The sequence below is a fragment of the Ictidomys tridecemlineatus genome, chromosome 1 (genome assembly GCF_052094955.1).
Source record: "Ictidomys tridecemlineatus isolate mIctTri1 chromosome 1, mIctTri1.hap1, whole genome shotgun sequence".
NCBI lineage: Eukaryota > Metazoa > Chordata > Mammalia > Rodentia > Sciuridae > Ictidomys > Ictidomys tridecemlineatus.
The window spans coordinates 104,462,524-104,478,659 of record NC_135477.1 but is presented as its reverse complement, the minus strand read 5'-3'; the positions used below and the strand labels follow the sequence as shown (position 1 = coordinate 104,478,659).

At 37.7% G+C, this 16,136-nt stretch overlaps 1 protein-coding gene across 9 annotated transcripts in view; it reads right to left on the bottom strand.

The window, feature by feature from the left end:
- The window catches only part of Cast (calpastatin), a 108,928-nt gene extending 93,442 nt beyond the window's left edge, over positions 1 to 15,486 (bottom strand). For 6 of the 9 annotated variants that reach the window (XM_005326144.5, XM_013358985.4, XM_013358987.4 and 3 more), the window contains exons 1-2: positions 15,226 to 15,486; positions 279 to 341 (exon numbers count right to left, since the gene is read on the bottom strand). In XM_005326144.5, the coding sequence (XP_005326201.1) occupies positions 279 to 341; positions 15,226 to 15,300 (138 nt within the window). In that variant the 5' untranslated portion in view covers positions 15,301 to 15,486. Of the gene's footprint in view, positions 1 to 278; positions 342 to 14,546; positions 14,697 to 15,225 lie in introns of those variants that run through there. The other 3 variants (XM_021726896.3, XM_013358986.4, XM_021726894.3) reach the window with 2 other exon arrangements.
- Between the last annotated feature and the right edge of the window lie 650 nt (positions 15,487 to 16,136).

Below are 16,136 nucleotides of genomic sequence, written 5' to 3'. Positions count from 1 at the left end.
CCCAACCAAACAATTAAGATGTACCAGTCTTGCAGGGAATGCACTTTTAAAAAACTGAATTTTATTTCTAAATTGAAAGTATTTCTAAAAGTTCCTTTCTGAGGAAATTTTTTTAAATTTATTTTTAGTGATTTTTAACTTCTATTCATGTATCAAATCTTAGTTAAAACTAAAGTGACCAGTACAAACTCTTTACTACATTATTACTTAGTATTTCAAAAGAGAATTCACAGTTTACAAGCAAGAGAAAAATGAAAATGAAGTACTGTGGAAATTACCTCATCTGATCCTTTCTTTCCTCCTGGTTTGGAAGGTGATCCACTGGTTTTTTCATTGACATGCTATAACAATATTAAAGAAAAATAAAGATATGTTTAAGAGAGGAAGGTGATAGAAGATAATAGTGTCTTTAATTCAGAAATGCTAAATGAATAGACTTTAAATACAGTACCCTTTAATCTCCCTCCAGAGAATATTAGTAATACACAAACATAGGGAGGCTTTTGAAATAGAAGGGATGGTAGGGACATTCATGTGGGATCTAGAAAGTGAGTCTGTAATTAGCCAGATGCAGAGCTGATGGTGATGCCAATGCGGCATCTCGTCTCCTACAAATGCCTCATGGATTTTTAAAGCCCAAATTGCTACTGCAGGAGACGTCTAGTTCATCATGGAGATGAGATCTCTAAGAGCCATCTTGTGTCTGAAGCCATACTTAAGCCTCAGTTCATATGGACACAAGCGTCCACACAACATTCCAATCACCCACCACTTCCAACAGATCATGTGAATTCCCTTGAGTTCCTCCATTTGAATATCCATCAAGGCAGAATGACAAAACCTGAAGGGGAAAGACCATACGTGCAACTTGGATTTGTTATGGCTTTAGAATTTCATTGTGTCTAGAAATAGATATTTTTTTAAAACTAGGACATTAGGGATGAATGTAAGTCTTTTTTTGTGGAACTCAAAGCTTCATGAATCTCACATGTTCATTTGTTTTAGTGATAATATAAGCCACAGAGTTTATTAAACATTTTTGAGAAATGAAAAACATTTGCAAGGCATACAAAGAATTATTTCATTTCTTTTACACTGTGAGGAATGCAAGACAGATAAAAGGGTCCCAAATATGAGAAATAAAAGCTCACTATTGCATTCAATCCTGATCACCTTCAGTTAAAACAAAATATAAAATAATAATATATTCCCTAGAGCAGAATCACTCAGGACTATGGAGAAGGAACTTATTTAAATTAAGTGTGACAAGAATAGTAATAATAATAATATACATAATTCTACATTATTTACCATGCATTTTCATATACATATTTGATACAAAATGGGTCATATTGTTTTAGGAATGAGAAAAGTAAGAAAAACAGCAATTTGATATTTTTCAGAAGGACACATTTCTAGCAAATGTAAAAAGGTCACAAAACAAGGATTTTTTTAAAGTTAAAATCTGTTGTTTGCACACTACTATGCTAAATGGGATTGGATTATAATATTTTTAATCATATCAACAGATATGCTATTTTAAAAATTGCCCAAGGACACCAGAACACACGGCTAAAATTCTTCCTTAATAGTTCTTTGTATGAACAACTAGTAATGAATCATTTTGATGGGTGAAAATCTTCCACAAAAAAAATCCTCATTGGGCTGGGGATGTGGCTCAAGTGGTAGTGCGCTTGCCTAGCATGCGTGAGGCACTGGGTTCGATTCTCAGCACCACATAAAAATAAAATAAAGATATTTTAAAAATTAAAAAAAATAAGAAATCCTCATGGATCAGTGAATGAAATCCACTCAAAAGAGAACCCATCTCAAATGATACTAGTAATAACAGTATTAACAAAACTAAAAGCCCACATAGATACCTAAGGTAGATGGTAAGTGGCAAGTATTAGAAGAATTAGTAAGAAAGATTTGTAAAGGTCAGGCTGGGGGTTGAGGTGGACAATACTTATGTAGGTTAAATCAGGAAGCCATTAGCATAAGGTTGCCTCTGCAGCCAGGTTCCCTACATAAGGCAATAGAAACTGAACTAGGAAGCATTTCTTATAATCAACTTAAAAAGCCTCAGCCAATTACATCCAGTCAATCAAATATTAAAACAACAACAACCACAAAAACAACTTAGGGACAAATGTCTAGCTGTAGCCAACAAGTAATTTCTTTATTTCTCTCTTTGGCCTATACAAGCTTACTCCTCATGCTGCTGGAACAGAACTATCTGAAACTTTTCTGGGTTTGAGAAATACCTAATTCCTGAACTGCTTTATTGCTCAAATAAACTCTGTTAAGTTTATGTTGTCTGAAGTTTTTCTTTTACCATCTCTACAAGAATTACTTTTTTTTTTTATTGATAAGGACAAATCTACCAAGAGATTTACCAAATCTGTCTCCTTCCAAAACTAGTAATTTTAGAACCCGATATCACATTCATTATCTGTATTTCCATATCTCTTTCAGATTAGATAAAGTAACAACAATATCCACTGTTTTACTGTCTGTTTACCAATTCAAGTGCCTTATCTACTTGTCAAGAGTTGTTACTATTTCATTCTACAAATGAGAAAACATAAAAAGCCAACTCGCTTTTATCCAGTGCAAGATCCTATGTTCTCTACACAGTCCTCCTCAGATTCCTGCTTTGTGGCAAACGTATATCATGATTTACTGCCTTCCAGTGAGTGTACATATAGCATTTTCTCTTTTAAATTTAAAATTACTAGTAAATTAAAGTTACTGGTAAAGATTGTTTCTTTCAAACAGACAAGTTTGGCACAGTATATCAAATCTGTGTTATACAATAAAGTCTACTTGTTTGTTTTCTGATTAAATAAACACAACAAGTTGGCAAACAAAAAATAAAAATAAAATATAAGCATATAGATGATTTATTAAAAGATTAAAAAAATGTTTCCCATATGGTGCTTCAATGTAATTCCATTATAGTCCTCTTGATTAACCAACATCATTCATTACTCTTCTCCAATGAAGTGCTCAAAATCCTCCAAATTTTTTAGGTTTTAAGTAATCGTTTGGGAGGGTTGCATGTAATGAATGTTTTTATAAAATCCTGAGTTATAATGAAAACTTAAAAATGTATTGTAAGCATGGCACTTTATGATTTCAAAGGTTTATTTCCTTTTAATAAATATAACTTCTGTTTTCATTTTTATTTGTTGTTTTTATATATGCATGACAGTAGGGTGTGTTTTGACATATTATACATACATCAGGTACAACTCATTACAATTTTTATACCATTTTTGTGGCTGAACACCATGTGGAGTTACACTGGTCGTGTATTCCATATATGAGCATAGGAAAGTTATGTCTGATTCATTCTACTGTATTTCCACAGTCCCATCCTTCCTCCCTTCCCTTCATCCCCCTTTGTCTAATCCAATGATCTTCTATACTTCTCCTCCTTACCCTACCTTGTTATGGGTTAGCATCCATACATCACAGAGAACATTCAGCCTTTGGGTTTTTGGAACTGGTTATTTCACTTAGCATGATAGTCTCTAGTTCCATCCATTTATTGGCAAATGATATAATTTCATTCTTCTTTACAGCTGAGTAATATTCTGTTGTGTATATATACATCACATTTTATTGGATTTATTTTTTAAATACATTACAGTGGAATGCATCACAATTCTTATTACCATACAGAACAATTTTTCATATCTCTGTTTGTATATAAATTCCCAGACATCAATTCATGTCTTCATACAAGTACTTTGGATAATGATGTCTATCACATTCCACCATCCTTGCTAATCCCCTGCCCCCTCCCTTTCCATCCCACCCCTCTTCCCTATCTAGAATAAATCTATTCCTCCCATGCTCTCCCTCCCTACCCCACTATGAGTCAGCTTCCTTATATCAGAGAAAACATTCAGCATTTGTTTTTTGCGGATTGGCTAACTTCACTTAGTATTATCTTCTTCAATACCATCCATTTACCTGCAAATGCCATGATTTTATTCTCTTTTATTGCTGAGTAAAATTCCATTGTATATATATGCCACATTTTTTAAATCCATTCATCCACTGAAAGGCATCTAGGTTGACTCCACAGTTTGGCTATTGTGAACTGTGCTGCTATAAACATTGATGTGGCTGTGTCCCTGTAGTATGCTGTTTTTAAGTCCTTTGGGTATAGTCCAAGGAGAGGGATAGCTGGGTCAAATGGTGATTCCATTCCCAGATTTCCAAGGAATCTCCATACTGCTTTCCATATTGGCTGTACCAATTTTCAGTCCCAGCAGCAATATGAGTGTGCCTTTTCCCCCACATCCTCATCAACACTTACTGTTGTTTGTATGCATAATAGCTGCCATTCTGACTGGAGTGATTTTCATTTAGAGTAGTTTTGATTTGCATTTCTCTAATTGCTAGAGATGATGAACATTTTTTCATATATTTGTTGACTGATTGAATATCCTCTTGAGAAGTGTCTGTTCATGTCCTTGGCCCGTTTATTGATTGGGTTATTCATTTTTTTTTTGGTGTTTAGCTTTTTGAGTTCTTTATATTCCCTAGAGATTAGTGCTCTATCTGATGTGTGGGGGGTAAAAATTTTCTCCCAAGATGTAGGCTCTCTATTCACCTCACAGATTGTTTCTTTTGCTGAGAATAAACTTTTTAGTTTGAGTCAATCCCATTTATTGATTCTTGGTTTTAATTCTTGCACTATAGGAGTCCTATTCCATTCATCTGCTAAAGGACACTTATGTTGGTTCCATGGTATTGTGAATTCAGCTACTGTAAACATTGATGTAGCTGCATTTCTGTAGTATGCTGATTTTAAGTCCTTTGGGTATATTCCAAGGAGTGGGATAACTAGGTTAAATAGTGGTCCCATTCCAAGTTTTCTGAGGAATCTCCATACTGCTTTCCAGAGTGGTTGCACCAATTTGCAGTCCCACCAGCAACGTATGAGTGAACATTTTACCCCACATCCTCACCAACATTTATTGTTACTTGTATTTTTCATAATTGCCACTCTGACTGCAGTGAAATGGAATCTCAGCATAGTTATAGCTTGCATTTCCAATTGCTAGAGATGGTGAATATTTTGTTATATGTTTTTTTGATCATTTGTATTTCTTCCTCTGTGAAGTGCCTGTCAGTTTCTTTGCCCATTTTTTGTTGGGGAATTCATTTCTTTGGTGTTATATATATATTTTTTAATTCTTTGACTAATGTTCTAAGGTGCAAGTGGTAAAGATTTTCTCCCATTCTGCAGGTTCTCTGTTCATGTTATTGGTTGTTTCCTTTCTTGTGAAGAAGCTTTTTAGTGTGATGCCATCCCATCTATTGATTCTTGATTTTGCTTCTTGTGCTTTAGGAGTCTTATTAAAGAAGTCTGTTCTGAGCTGACATGAGGGAGAGTTGGGCCTACTTTTTCATCTAGTAAGCACAGGGTCTCTGGTCTAACGCTTAGGTCCCTGATCCAATTTGAGCTAAGTTTTGTTCAGGATGAGATACAGAGGTTCAATTTCAATCTACTACATATGGATTTCCAGTTTTCCCAGCACCATTTGTTGAACTTTTTTAAATACATGAAACTATAATGATAAATGAAAATCACTTATAGAACAAGTAGCGACTCTTTTTTCAAACTTCATGGATTACTTTTTCCCAGTTTTTTTTAACCCAGTTTTTTATTTAAAAAAAAAATTTCAAGCATACAGAACAGTAGAAATAATAATACAATGAATACCCATATTCCTACCAGCTATATTCAACTATTAACATTGTCGCTATATTTCATGATTTTAACACACACAAATACAGACACACACACACACACACACACACACACACAGTCTAAACATCTGTATATACCTGTATTTAAAAGCAAATTGCAAATAACCTGATACTTGAATGCTAAATGTTTCAAAGGTTAAGTATTTCCTTAAATTGAGCACATTTCCCCATACAAACCTAATATTATTATTACACTATGACAACTAATAAGAATTCCTTATTAACATTCAATTCCCAGTAAATAGCAACTTTATATAATATCCATTGCCCTGACCATTTCTTGGGGTTTATTCCATATTCAGCAGTTTGTTAATGATACAAAATGAATTAAGTCTTTTCATTGAGAGATTCAAAGTGCCTAGATTTGTTTGTTTGTTTGTTTTTTTAATTCATGGAATAACAGATTGTTATTCACAAAATTTAGGTGGTGGAATGAAACACTTGAGAAAGAGGTATGTAAATTGATCAAGTCCAGGTAACCTGCAGTGAATCTTCCTAAGAAAAAAGACAACTGCTTACATGACAGTACCCACATATAGCTGGTAGGTGGGGAAAAGTAAAAGAGACAAGCAGCCGGAAAGTGGTATAGACTGGAAAAGAGACTGAACCATGAACTAATGAATGTCATGAGAGAAAAGACACCACCATCAGTGTGGGACATTTTTCTGTCTAGTCTCCTTGGCTCTCCACAGCAACTCTGGGCACTACACTGTATTGCCTCATTCTATGGATAAATAAACAAAGGACTGAAAGGTGATGTCCTGCTTGGCTGACCCATTCAGGATTATAGTTTACTATAATCACTATAATCCTAAGATTATATTACTCTATATCTAGGTAAAAGCTAGCTAAGGACATGTGATTTGCATCAAGAAAGTCTCAGAGCAATCTTGTACTCTAAAATGAAAACAAAATAAACAAGAACAATAAACAGCAAAATAAGAAAACTTTCCTATTCTAAAACGGATTTGTTGTATAAAAGTAATCAAACACACAATACTTATTAATTCTGTCCTACATTAGCTGCTGGAGAGAAGGCCAAAGCCAGGGTATTTGTAGAGGGTGCTAGTCCTAAAGCAGTGAAGAACTTCATTGGGAGGATATGGGCACAGAAGACAGGAAGCCTCATGGGGCTGAGATGAAGAACTGGGCAGTATGTATTATAGGAGTTCAGAGGTATTATAGGAGTTCATAGGCAAAGATCAGATGGAAAGCTACCCTGTCTTCCATTGAGAAGAAATAATTCTTCTTGATGTTTTTTGTTTGTTTGTTTTTGTTTTGTTTTTAACCCCTGACAACAGCGAGGAGAGCTGTCCTCTGGCCTCATTCTAGGAGATGGCATTTATAAGCTTAAAATTTTCTGCCACCACAAACCCATAAAACTGGAGAAATCAACAAGAACTAGGAGTAGCAAGGCTTGAAGCCTCACCTCTCACCCAGTTAGGGATATCTGCTAGTGTTGGGCTTCAGTTTGGGAGAATTTGGGCATCATACCAATTATTATCCAGATACACACATAGAAATCATGTCACACAAAAAAGGATAAAATCAAACTAATTTCTAAACCTGTAAGAGAAGAAAGAAGACAGAAAGACCTCTTGCAATTCTAAGGCAGGATGTGAAAAGAGTGTGAAATGCTACTGTGTTTCTGAAATTGGAAAAAAAAAGTACAAATTTTCTTTTGAGGGATACAGAAACATCCTAAAATAAAATTTTGGTGATGATTGCACTACCCAGTAAATACACTACACACACACACACACACACACACACACACACACTCACACTCATACACAGAATCATACACTTGGATGGGTGCAGGGCATGGGCTGTGAGTTACATTTGAATAAAGTTATTTTCAAAATCATCCTTCTTCAACTTGGAGATAAGGCCATTAAGATCAATATTTGCACATTCAGAGATAGCTGTGGCAAAATCATGAAGCAATAAAAATGTTATCTTAGTAACTTCTAGAGTCTTCCTAGTGCACATAGATCAGCTCTCACTCTGTTGCCATATATACTGAGAAAGGCTCGATTCGGGGGACCTCATGGGACAGAAAATCTTCCAGTCAAGTTAGTGTTGAGTTCCATCCTCTAGTCACAAGCAGAGTCATGCCACAGAGTAGGGGGTGAGTTTTAGTTTGACCTAGAAGAGACCTGGAAATGGACATATTTTTCTATAATTTCCCAGCTGACTGTAATAAGCAGCCAGGATTAGGAACTACTGGTTTTGAGGGGAAACTTGTGGAAGTAGAATGTTCTACTCCTCAAACCACCCAACTGAGTCAGTCCCCATGGGGAGTTTTGCAGGGTCAGGCAGGTGATTGCAGCTCTGGGCTTCTCCTGGGTAAATCATGATTGCTTAGTGAAGGAACACCATACTCTATGTTCACATCAGGATTTCCTGTCTAGTTCTGAGCTCTATTAGTAAAGCATCATATTTTTACATCTGTACAACAGTCTCTATTTCCTATGTAAAAACAAACACATTAGTACTTTATTGAGTACATTCTTGCTCACTAATTACTTCCTGCATGTATATCTTGCTTCCCCAACCATAAAGTAAATTATGCTCTTTTTTTTCCCCAAGACACATGGTTTGACCATTATAAACAATTCTTGATTGAATAACTGTGTTTCTATAAACCTGTAAACAGTACTGAGAAGTACTTTAGCTCTATTTAGATTAGTAAAGGAGATGAAAAAGAACGCTGAAAAATGACTTGGAAATTAAAGAGAAAATGTGCAAGTTGTATTTCATGCAATAATCTATTCTTATATGGATTCTACTTGTTAAGGCCAGATTATATGACAAACAAGCACGGCCAAGACACATAGCTGCCTGTGCTGCAGATCAGTCTCCCTGGGAGCAGATCCTGGGCCTACCTGCTTAAGGTGGCTTTCTCCCCTGCACAGTCCCACCCTCAGGGTATTTTTGCTGGTTGCTTTTCTCTTAATGGATGGGCTCAAGCTGGGTTTGGCATAAAAGAGCACTGATAGGTAGTGGGTCAATGAGAAATGGGAGATGGTGGGTGTATGTTGGGGGTGGTATTCCCACCTCTCCTGCCTCTAGGGGCCTCTCCAGCACATGGCTTCTCTTCAGGCCAAGCCAGTTGTGGTTCCACTATAAGCAGGGTGACCTAAACCTCCCTCAGTCCCTCCAGGCTTGGGTTAGCAATGTCCTGTCATTTCTAATCTCCGGGTTGCCTTACCCATTCCTGAGAGTTTTCTAGTCTCTTCTATTATCAGGGCAACCAACTCGCTACAGTCTTTTTTGTCTTTTAGTTGACTGTGATACGCTCAAATAGGACAGAAAGAACATGGATTTGGAAGGGTATGTGAGCTTGGGCAAATAATTTAACCTTTCAGTTCTCCTGACAAAATGGAACTAATGGTGCCTATCTCAGGGGCTGGTGTATTTATGAAAGGATCCAATGTTAAAGGAGACTGACCCAATGTATAGTTCATTTTAAAATACAATAAACATTCTTCCATTCCCTTCTTTTTCCTCAGCATCAACCTGATTGTGGTGAATATGAGACAGTAAAATAAAGAGGAGAAGTAAAGAAAGGTTTAAAGGTTTCATTTTCTTAGGCTAATAAGTATTATAGCAGAAGGATTTAGTTTTTGACTTACCCTAAAGTACAAAGAAAACAGGTTAACCTGCTAAGATTTTGTTGAGTATTTTGTTTATCTCATAACTGTTTATTATATTATTCTTACATCTTCATGTTACCCCAGAGAAAGCGAACTGCATGGGAGATCTACAACAAGTTGGTTACAGGAATGAAACTTAAATTTGTAATTCCCATTATTTTAAATATTTTGCAATGGTGTGTGTGAGCAGAAAAATCAAAATTGGTACAATATTGATGATTTTTGGTCTCAGTTGATTTATATATGGGCAGCTCATTATATTCTTCTTATTCTATATATATGTAAAATTTTTCCTAAGAAAAAGTCTTAAAAATTTTAGGATCCATTTATCTTAATGGTATTTGTCCCCAAAACAAATCCTAGCTGTTTTAAGTTTTAATATTGAAAATTCCAAACTCATGAAAAGGGCTAATGTGAAATATAGGGCTTGTTTTTTCAAATAAATAAGTTTCATTTGAGTGACCACTATGAGCTCAGTGTTGTGGGAATGTAATGTTAAAGAAATGTAAGAAAATTAAAGGCCAGGTTTTTAATATATAATACCTTTATATTCATCTAAAAATGTTATTAAATTATAACATTAAAGAAATAACTTTCTTTTTAATACCCATATAAAGAATATACATATTCAGGATTAACTGCATGGCTATAAATGAAATCTCTATTTGAAACCCAAGAATGCTTTCTCCTAACATTTTAGTATTGTGTTTATTTCATGACAGTGTATTATATTAGTCTCACACCTCCATATTACATATAGAGATTCTGATGGACATTAAAATTCTGGTGAACATGCAAAGATGGCACTGTAAAAGCACATATTCTTTTGTTCAGTTTTTAGAGGTAGCATTGATTACTTAACTGCCAGTTTAGCTTTTAGGATCTATCTCCTGGATATCTATTGTACTCTGCACAGAACCTGACACATAGTATAGACAATAAACAACCAACCATGAACATCTATGACCTTCAGCTTTTCACTCTTGGGTTCACGAGTTTTCTTTTTTTTTTGGGGGGGGTCAATTGATTTTTTTTATTGGTTGTTCACAACATTACAAAGCTCTTGACATATCATACTTCGAACAATAGTTTCAAGTGAGTTATGAACTCCCATTTTTACCCCAAATACAGATTGCAGAATCACATAGGTTACACATTCACATTTTTACATAATGCCATACTAGTGACTGATGTATTCTGCTACCTTTCCTATCCTCTACTATCCCCCTCCCCCCCATCTTTTCTTTCTATCCCATCTACTGTAATTCATTTCTCTCCTTATTTTTCTTCCAATTCCCCTCACAACCTCTTTTATGTAGTTTTTTATAACAATGAGGGTCTCTTTCTATGGTAAAACTGAATTACACACATTTTTAGGAAACTCTGGCCTTAGACCATTTTTCCTTCTATGTTAATTGACTCTTCCATCTGAGGAGGTGACTTCTGTAAGTAGTGTTCACAGAATGGAACTGTTTTTTCAATTTTCTTAAATGAAAGATATCTGTTATCTTTTTTATTATTTTTCTTTATGGCAAAGCTTTCTATGCAAGTTTTCATAAAAAGAAAATGAGACAACTTGAGGAACAGAACTTTTATATTACATTAATAATATTTCCATCTTAAAGATGTCCAAAGAGAGAAATAAAGATGGTCTGCTTAAAGATGAGGAGATAGGCTACCCAGAACTAATTACCCACCCATCTACTTTGGAATCTCAAATGACCACCCAGTGTTTCCACCCCCAGAGAGCTACATCACTCTTTAAGAAGCTCTTGCATAATATAATTAACTTTCTAGGAAGTATCAACATTGATTAAAGAACAATATTATCAGGTGGTTTAAAAGACTGGTGTGCAATGGAAAGCAACTATTTGGAGATTGCCAGCCCAAAAAGGAAAGTTTTATTTTATCTCTGCATTCCCATTGCCCTAAAGTCTGTGATCTTTTTGCAGACTTTATCTTCTGCCTTCCTTACTTCTAAACTGAATTGAATCCAAATGGTCTGTCATGCCATGAAAGGCCTATGACACTCTTCTTAGACTGACTGCAATAATAAATAACTAGGTTCCTTGACCATGCTGTCACTGAGTCCATGGGTCTAATTAGGCTAAGAAACACCTTTAATTAGCATAGGCTAATAGAATCAACTTATGACTCAGGAATCTAATTAGTGCTGGTGTAAGTCACATTTACTCTTCTTCATGCTTGATCATTACAGTGCTCATCAGATGTTCTTCAAATGTAGTTTTTAAAAATGTTGTGGGTTTATTTTTACTATAATCACAAAATTCTTTCAAAGATAAGATCAATAGAGGGTATTCTATGTGGAAATATAACAGACTAGCTGTACAGGCAGAATGCTATTAAAGAAACTCATCTTAGGTACATCTTTTAATCATTGTTTTTTTTTTGCCTAAATTTTGTGTGAAAGTTAGTTCATTTGCAATCTTTTCAAGTATTTAAAGGATCCCAATAAAGATATTTTAATGTCTTTAGACAGAATTTACCAAAAGTACTCTGAGTTGTATACACACACATACACACACACACACACACACACACACACACACACACACACACACACACAGTCATCTCTTGGTATCTGTGGGATATAGGTTCCACCAGGACTTCCTCAGACACCAAAATCTGCAGATGCTTAAGTCCCTCACATAAAATTGCAGAATATTTTTAAATTACCTATAAAATCCTCTCACATACTTTTGATTATCTCTAGATTTCTTATGTTATTAATCTAATATAAAGGCTATTTAAGTAGTTTTACTATTCTTTTTTTAGGGAATAATGATAAGAAAAATGTATACATTAAGTTCAATTTTTTTCAAATATTTTTGATCTGTGGTTGGAGAGTTGCCTATATACCTTTATCTGTCTATCCAAATGTTTCTAAAATCTCTTTATACATGTATTATGCACATGTGTTTCATGTATAAAATGCATACATATTACATACAATAGATTGTACAATGTGTATATATGTTATAAATTGGCTTCATGAACCTTTGGGGGATTTATGAGTGGGCCTTTGGAAAAATTTCTGAGTTCCTTCAAGCAATATAGATAACTGTATTTTTGTATCTGTGTATTTTGTTGTGAGAAAATAATACATAACCTCATTGATTCTCAAAATGGCCTGTGCTCACTCACCCCAATGCCATTTTAAAAAAAAAAACCCATTGCATAGAGCTTTATTATACAATACTATAGCCACTAGCCATTTGAAATGTGGCAGATGTGCACTGAGATGTGCTGTAAGTGTAACATACACACTGAATTTTGAAGAATTAATGTGAAAAAGAGAATTTAAACTATCTCAATGGTTTGCACATTGATTGCAAGTTAAAATAACATCTGGAGTATAGTGGATTAAGTAAATATAAAATATATTAAAAATATTAACTAAACATAAAATATATTATTACCACTGATTTCACCTCTGCTTCTTTTTGCTTTTGTTAACTTGGCTACTAGAAAATTTAAAATTTCATGTGTAGTTCATACTATATTTGTATTGATTAGAACTGACTTAGGAAAAGTTAAACCTCAGTCACAGGTGTGTTGCTGATTCTAGGAGATTTCTACCAGAAAACAGTATTTTATAATAGCTCCTAAACTGAATTCTAAGTTTTAGCAAAACTGTCAGACTGTATCTAAACATAAAAGTGTTAAAGGAATAAGTTTAAACCATTTTCATCCAAGTAGCCCAGAATAATTTCTTTCAGAGAATCATGAGTTTGGAAGAAGTTTGATGCCAATTCAGAGCACTTACCATCCATATTTGCAGATAATTTACCAGGTACATTTTGATGAAAATCTTAGGACAATAAATATTGACTCAATACAAATTGCCCCTAATACATCAATAAAATGCTTCCTTTGAAATGCACATAAAATGTAATAGAAATATTCATGAAGAAATACCTCAAGAGAAATTTGAGTTCTCTGTCAGTAAAAGTTTAAGTATATGACATCTTGATTTATTAATCTGATTAGGCACCAACCCTTATGTAGTGCATATCATTCCTCTCCTCCAGATGTGGAAACAGGATAAAAAAGTTAAATCATTACCATACAAGAACAACTCTGTGTTGTTCTCCACTGTGTATTTGGAGGCTAATACCTTGCCTGCCACAGAAGAGAAGCTCATAAATGTTCATTACCTGAAAAGTAATATCTTTTGAATTCCAATAGGAGCTTTTTGGCTTCAAAGAATGCGTGATAAACTACATCTTTGCTTCTCCCAATACACATGCTGCGAGGGAAGTATCCTAATATGTTGGAATTCTCATCATAAATTAGTGGAACATAAATATTTTGTGGCTCTCCCTGTCAACAAAACCTGTGTGCATGCGCGCGTGCGCACGCGCACGCCGCGTGTGGATTTGTAAAGCAATTTAATGTTAAATTTTGCTTCCAGGTTTCAAAACTTTACAAGTGCCAGCTTGACTGGCTATCACACTTAATCTGTAAGGTAGGTACATTCAATGCACTACACAAATGGAACATGTTTGTCACTCATCCAAGGTAATTAAGTACAGAGCAGCAATCCCTGGATCTCTCTTTCCCTCCTCTCATCAATCTTGATATCACTTGCTTCTATGTCTCGGTGTTTCGGGTTTTCTACTGTCCTCCCGCCCCCCACCCCGCCTCTTTATGCGATTGAGATTGCACTGTCAACACAACTTTTCTTTACAAATATTGTGTCTTACTTAAGGATAGAAAACAACCCTAGGTTCTCTAGCGATCTGCCTCAGAGTTCATCCAGGAATGCGCCTCCAGGGGCGGGATTCCTCCAGCAGTAACTCCTGTTCCATTCAACTTGTGAGCACCCAGCTGAGCTTGGGGCATCTGCTCGCACCAACTCTCTCACGGCTGCGCTCCTGCTCACATACCACAGGAGGGTGAGCCTCCAGCCTCTCCCCAACCTAACCCAAAGGTCTGAGACCAGGTTGCATTCGATCCTCACCCCTTCCCACCCAAACTTCGGATAATATTTCGTTGGCAAGCTCACAAGAGCTAAGTAAAGTAAGCACTCTCCCTTCCCAGTCCAGCCCAGGCACGGCCGCTTCTATTTACCGTCTTGTACCACCAGCTTGCGAATGCCATGGCGACAACCTATTCTTTCCGAGCGGCACCACGGATTACCCAGCGAGCGCTCAGGGTGCGGTGCTGGGGGCTTCCGGATCACACTCAGCCTGGCTAGGACCTGGCTGGCACCTGACCTGCACTGAGCTGTCGCGGGCCTAGCAGCTGCCAGGTGGGCGTACCCCGGAGGGAGGGGTGTTGGGTCCCGCCCCCACCAGTCTAGCCCCACCCCCGACTTGGCTTCGGGCTAGTTAGGGAAGAGGTGTTATTTCTTCAGGAGCCACGCCCTGCGACCGGGACTTCACTCGGAAGACAGGGTCCTGCCTTCAGATGAAACCACCACACTCACTTTGGAGGGTCCTGAGTGAATTTTATTCTCCCTTCACTCCGTTATCATTTCACCAGTGTCTCATAAGCCAACTTTTTTCTGCGCGCCCCTCTACCGGGCCGGCGCCACGCCCAACGCACTTGACCCAGGCCCAGGAAGGTCCAGCCATAGTTCTCCACCAGTCCCGGGAAGGACACTGGAACCCCGAGCCCTTTCCCTGCAGTAGAAGGGGCGTATAAGGAGCAGGTGGGGCAGGCCTGGCAACGCCCAAGGGAAACCAGGATTCCCGGAGCAGGTCCGCGCGTCGCCCAGCCCTAATCCTGGAACAGGAGCGCCACTCACCTCCTGGGTGTGGCGGGCTGCCGCGGCGCGCCGAGGCCTCGGAGAGGCAGCGGGCTTCTGGCGCGGCTGGGACATGGCGAGGCCGCTGCAGGCGCAGCCTCTGGGAAGGCTCAGCAGGGACTGAAGGGAGGCTCGGGTGGGCGGTGAACTCTGGCAGGGAGGGGAGGAGGGAGCGGAGGGGCCGGCGAGTGTGCCCGTGAGGCAGCTTTTCCGACCCAGCCCCAAGCCCGCGCCCGGGCTCCCCCTTGCCCTGCTGGGCCCTCCCCTTCCTGCCCGCTACAGGCGCGCCCCAGTTGTAGTTGTCCCGGGCTCCTGGCCTGAAATTTAATACCCTCCACCCAGAATCGTCACTTAGTGATCCTCCCTGTGTTCTTAGACTGCTTGGTTCCCCGTGGGTCAGAAAGAGGGGGAGCCAGAGGTTGCAGTGTTCCTCCTTTGACTTGCCCAAACGTATCGTGCAATTGTGCTACAGGAGAACGGGACCCGGGCGTAGCCGGTCTGCTCCTCGACCCTCCTCCCTAACAATCTTGAAAGTTTGGCACTTTTTCTGCAATCTGTCCCGGTTATCTGTGTTTACGAATCTGGCCCAAGTCTGGACTATCTAGATAAGGAAGCAGATCACAAAAATAACTTGTTCTGCATGCGTAGATGTGTGCACACATCTGTGTATGTGTTAGGTCCTTTCACTTTGTATTGGCAGTTTTCAAAGTTTAATAGTGTTGTATGGACAAGCTGTAGGTTGTAATCCAGATCCAAGAACCGTCCCAGATTTAAACCCTTACATCCTGTCTGGAATCTAGTGTGGTTTGGGTGCGCATTTTTTTTTTTTTTTTTCATCTGAGGCTGGATTGCTTTTGTCTTGGACTCATCTTAAACAGCACTTCCTGGTTTGGGGTTGGGGCTGAGAGTAT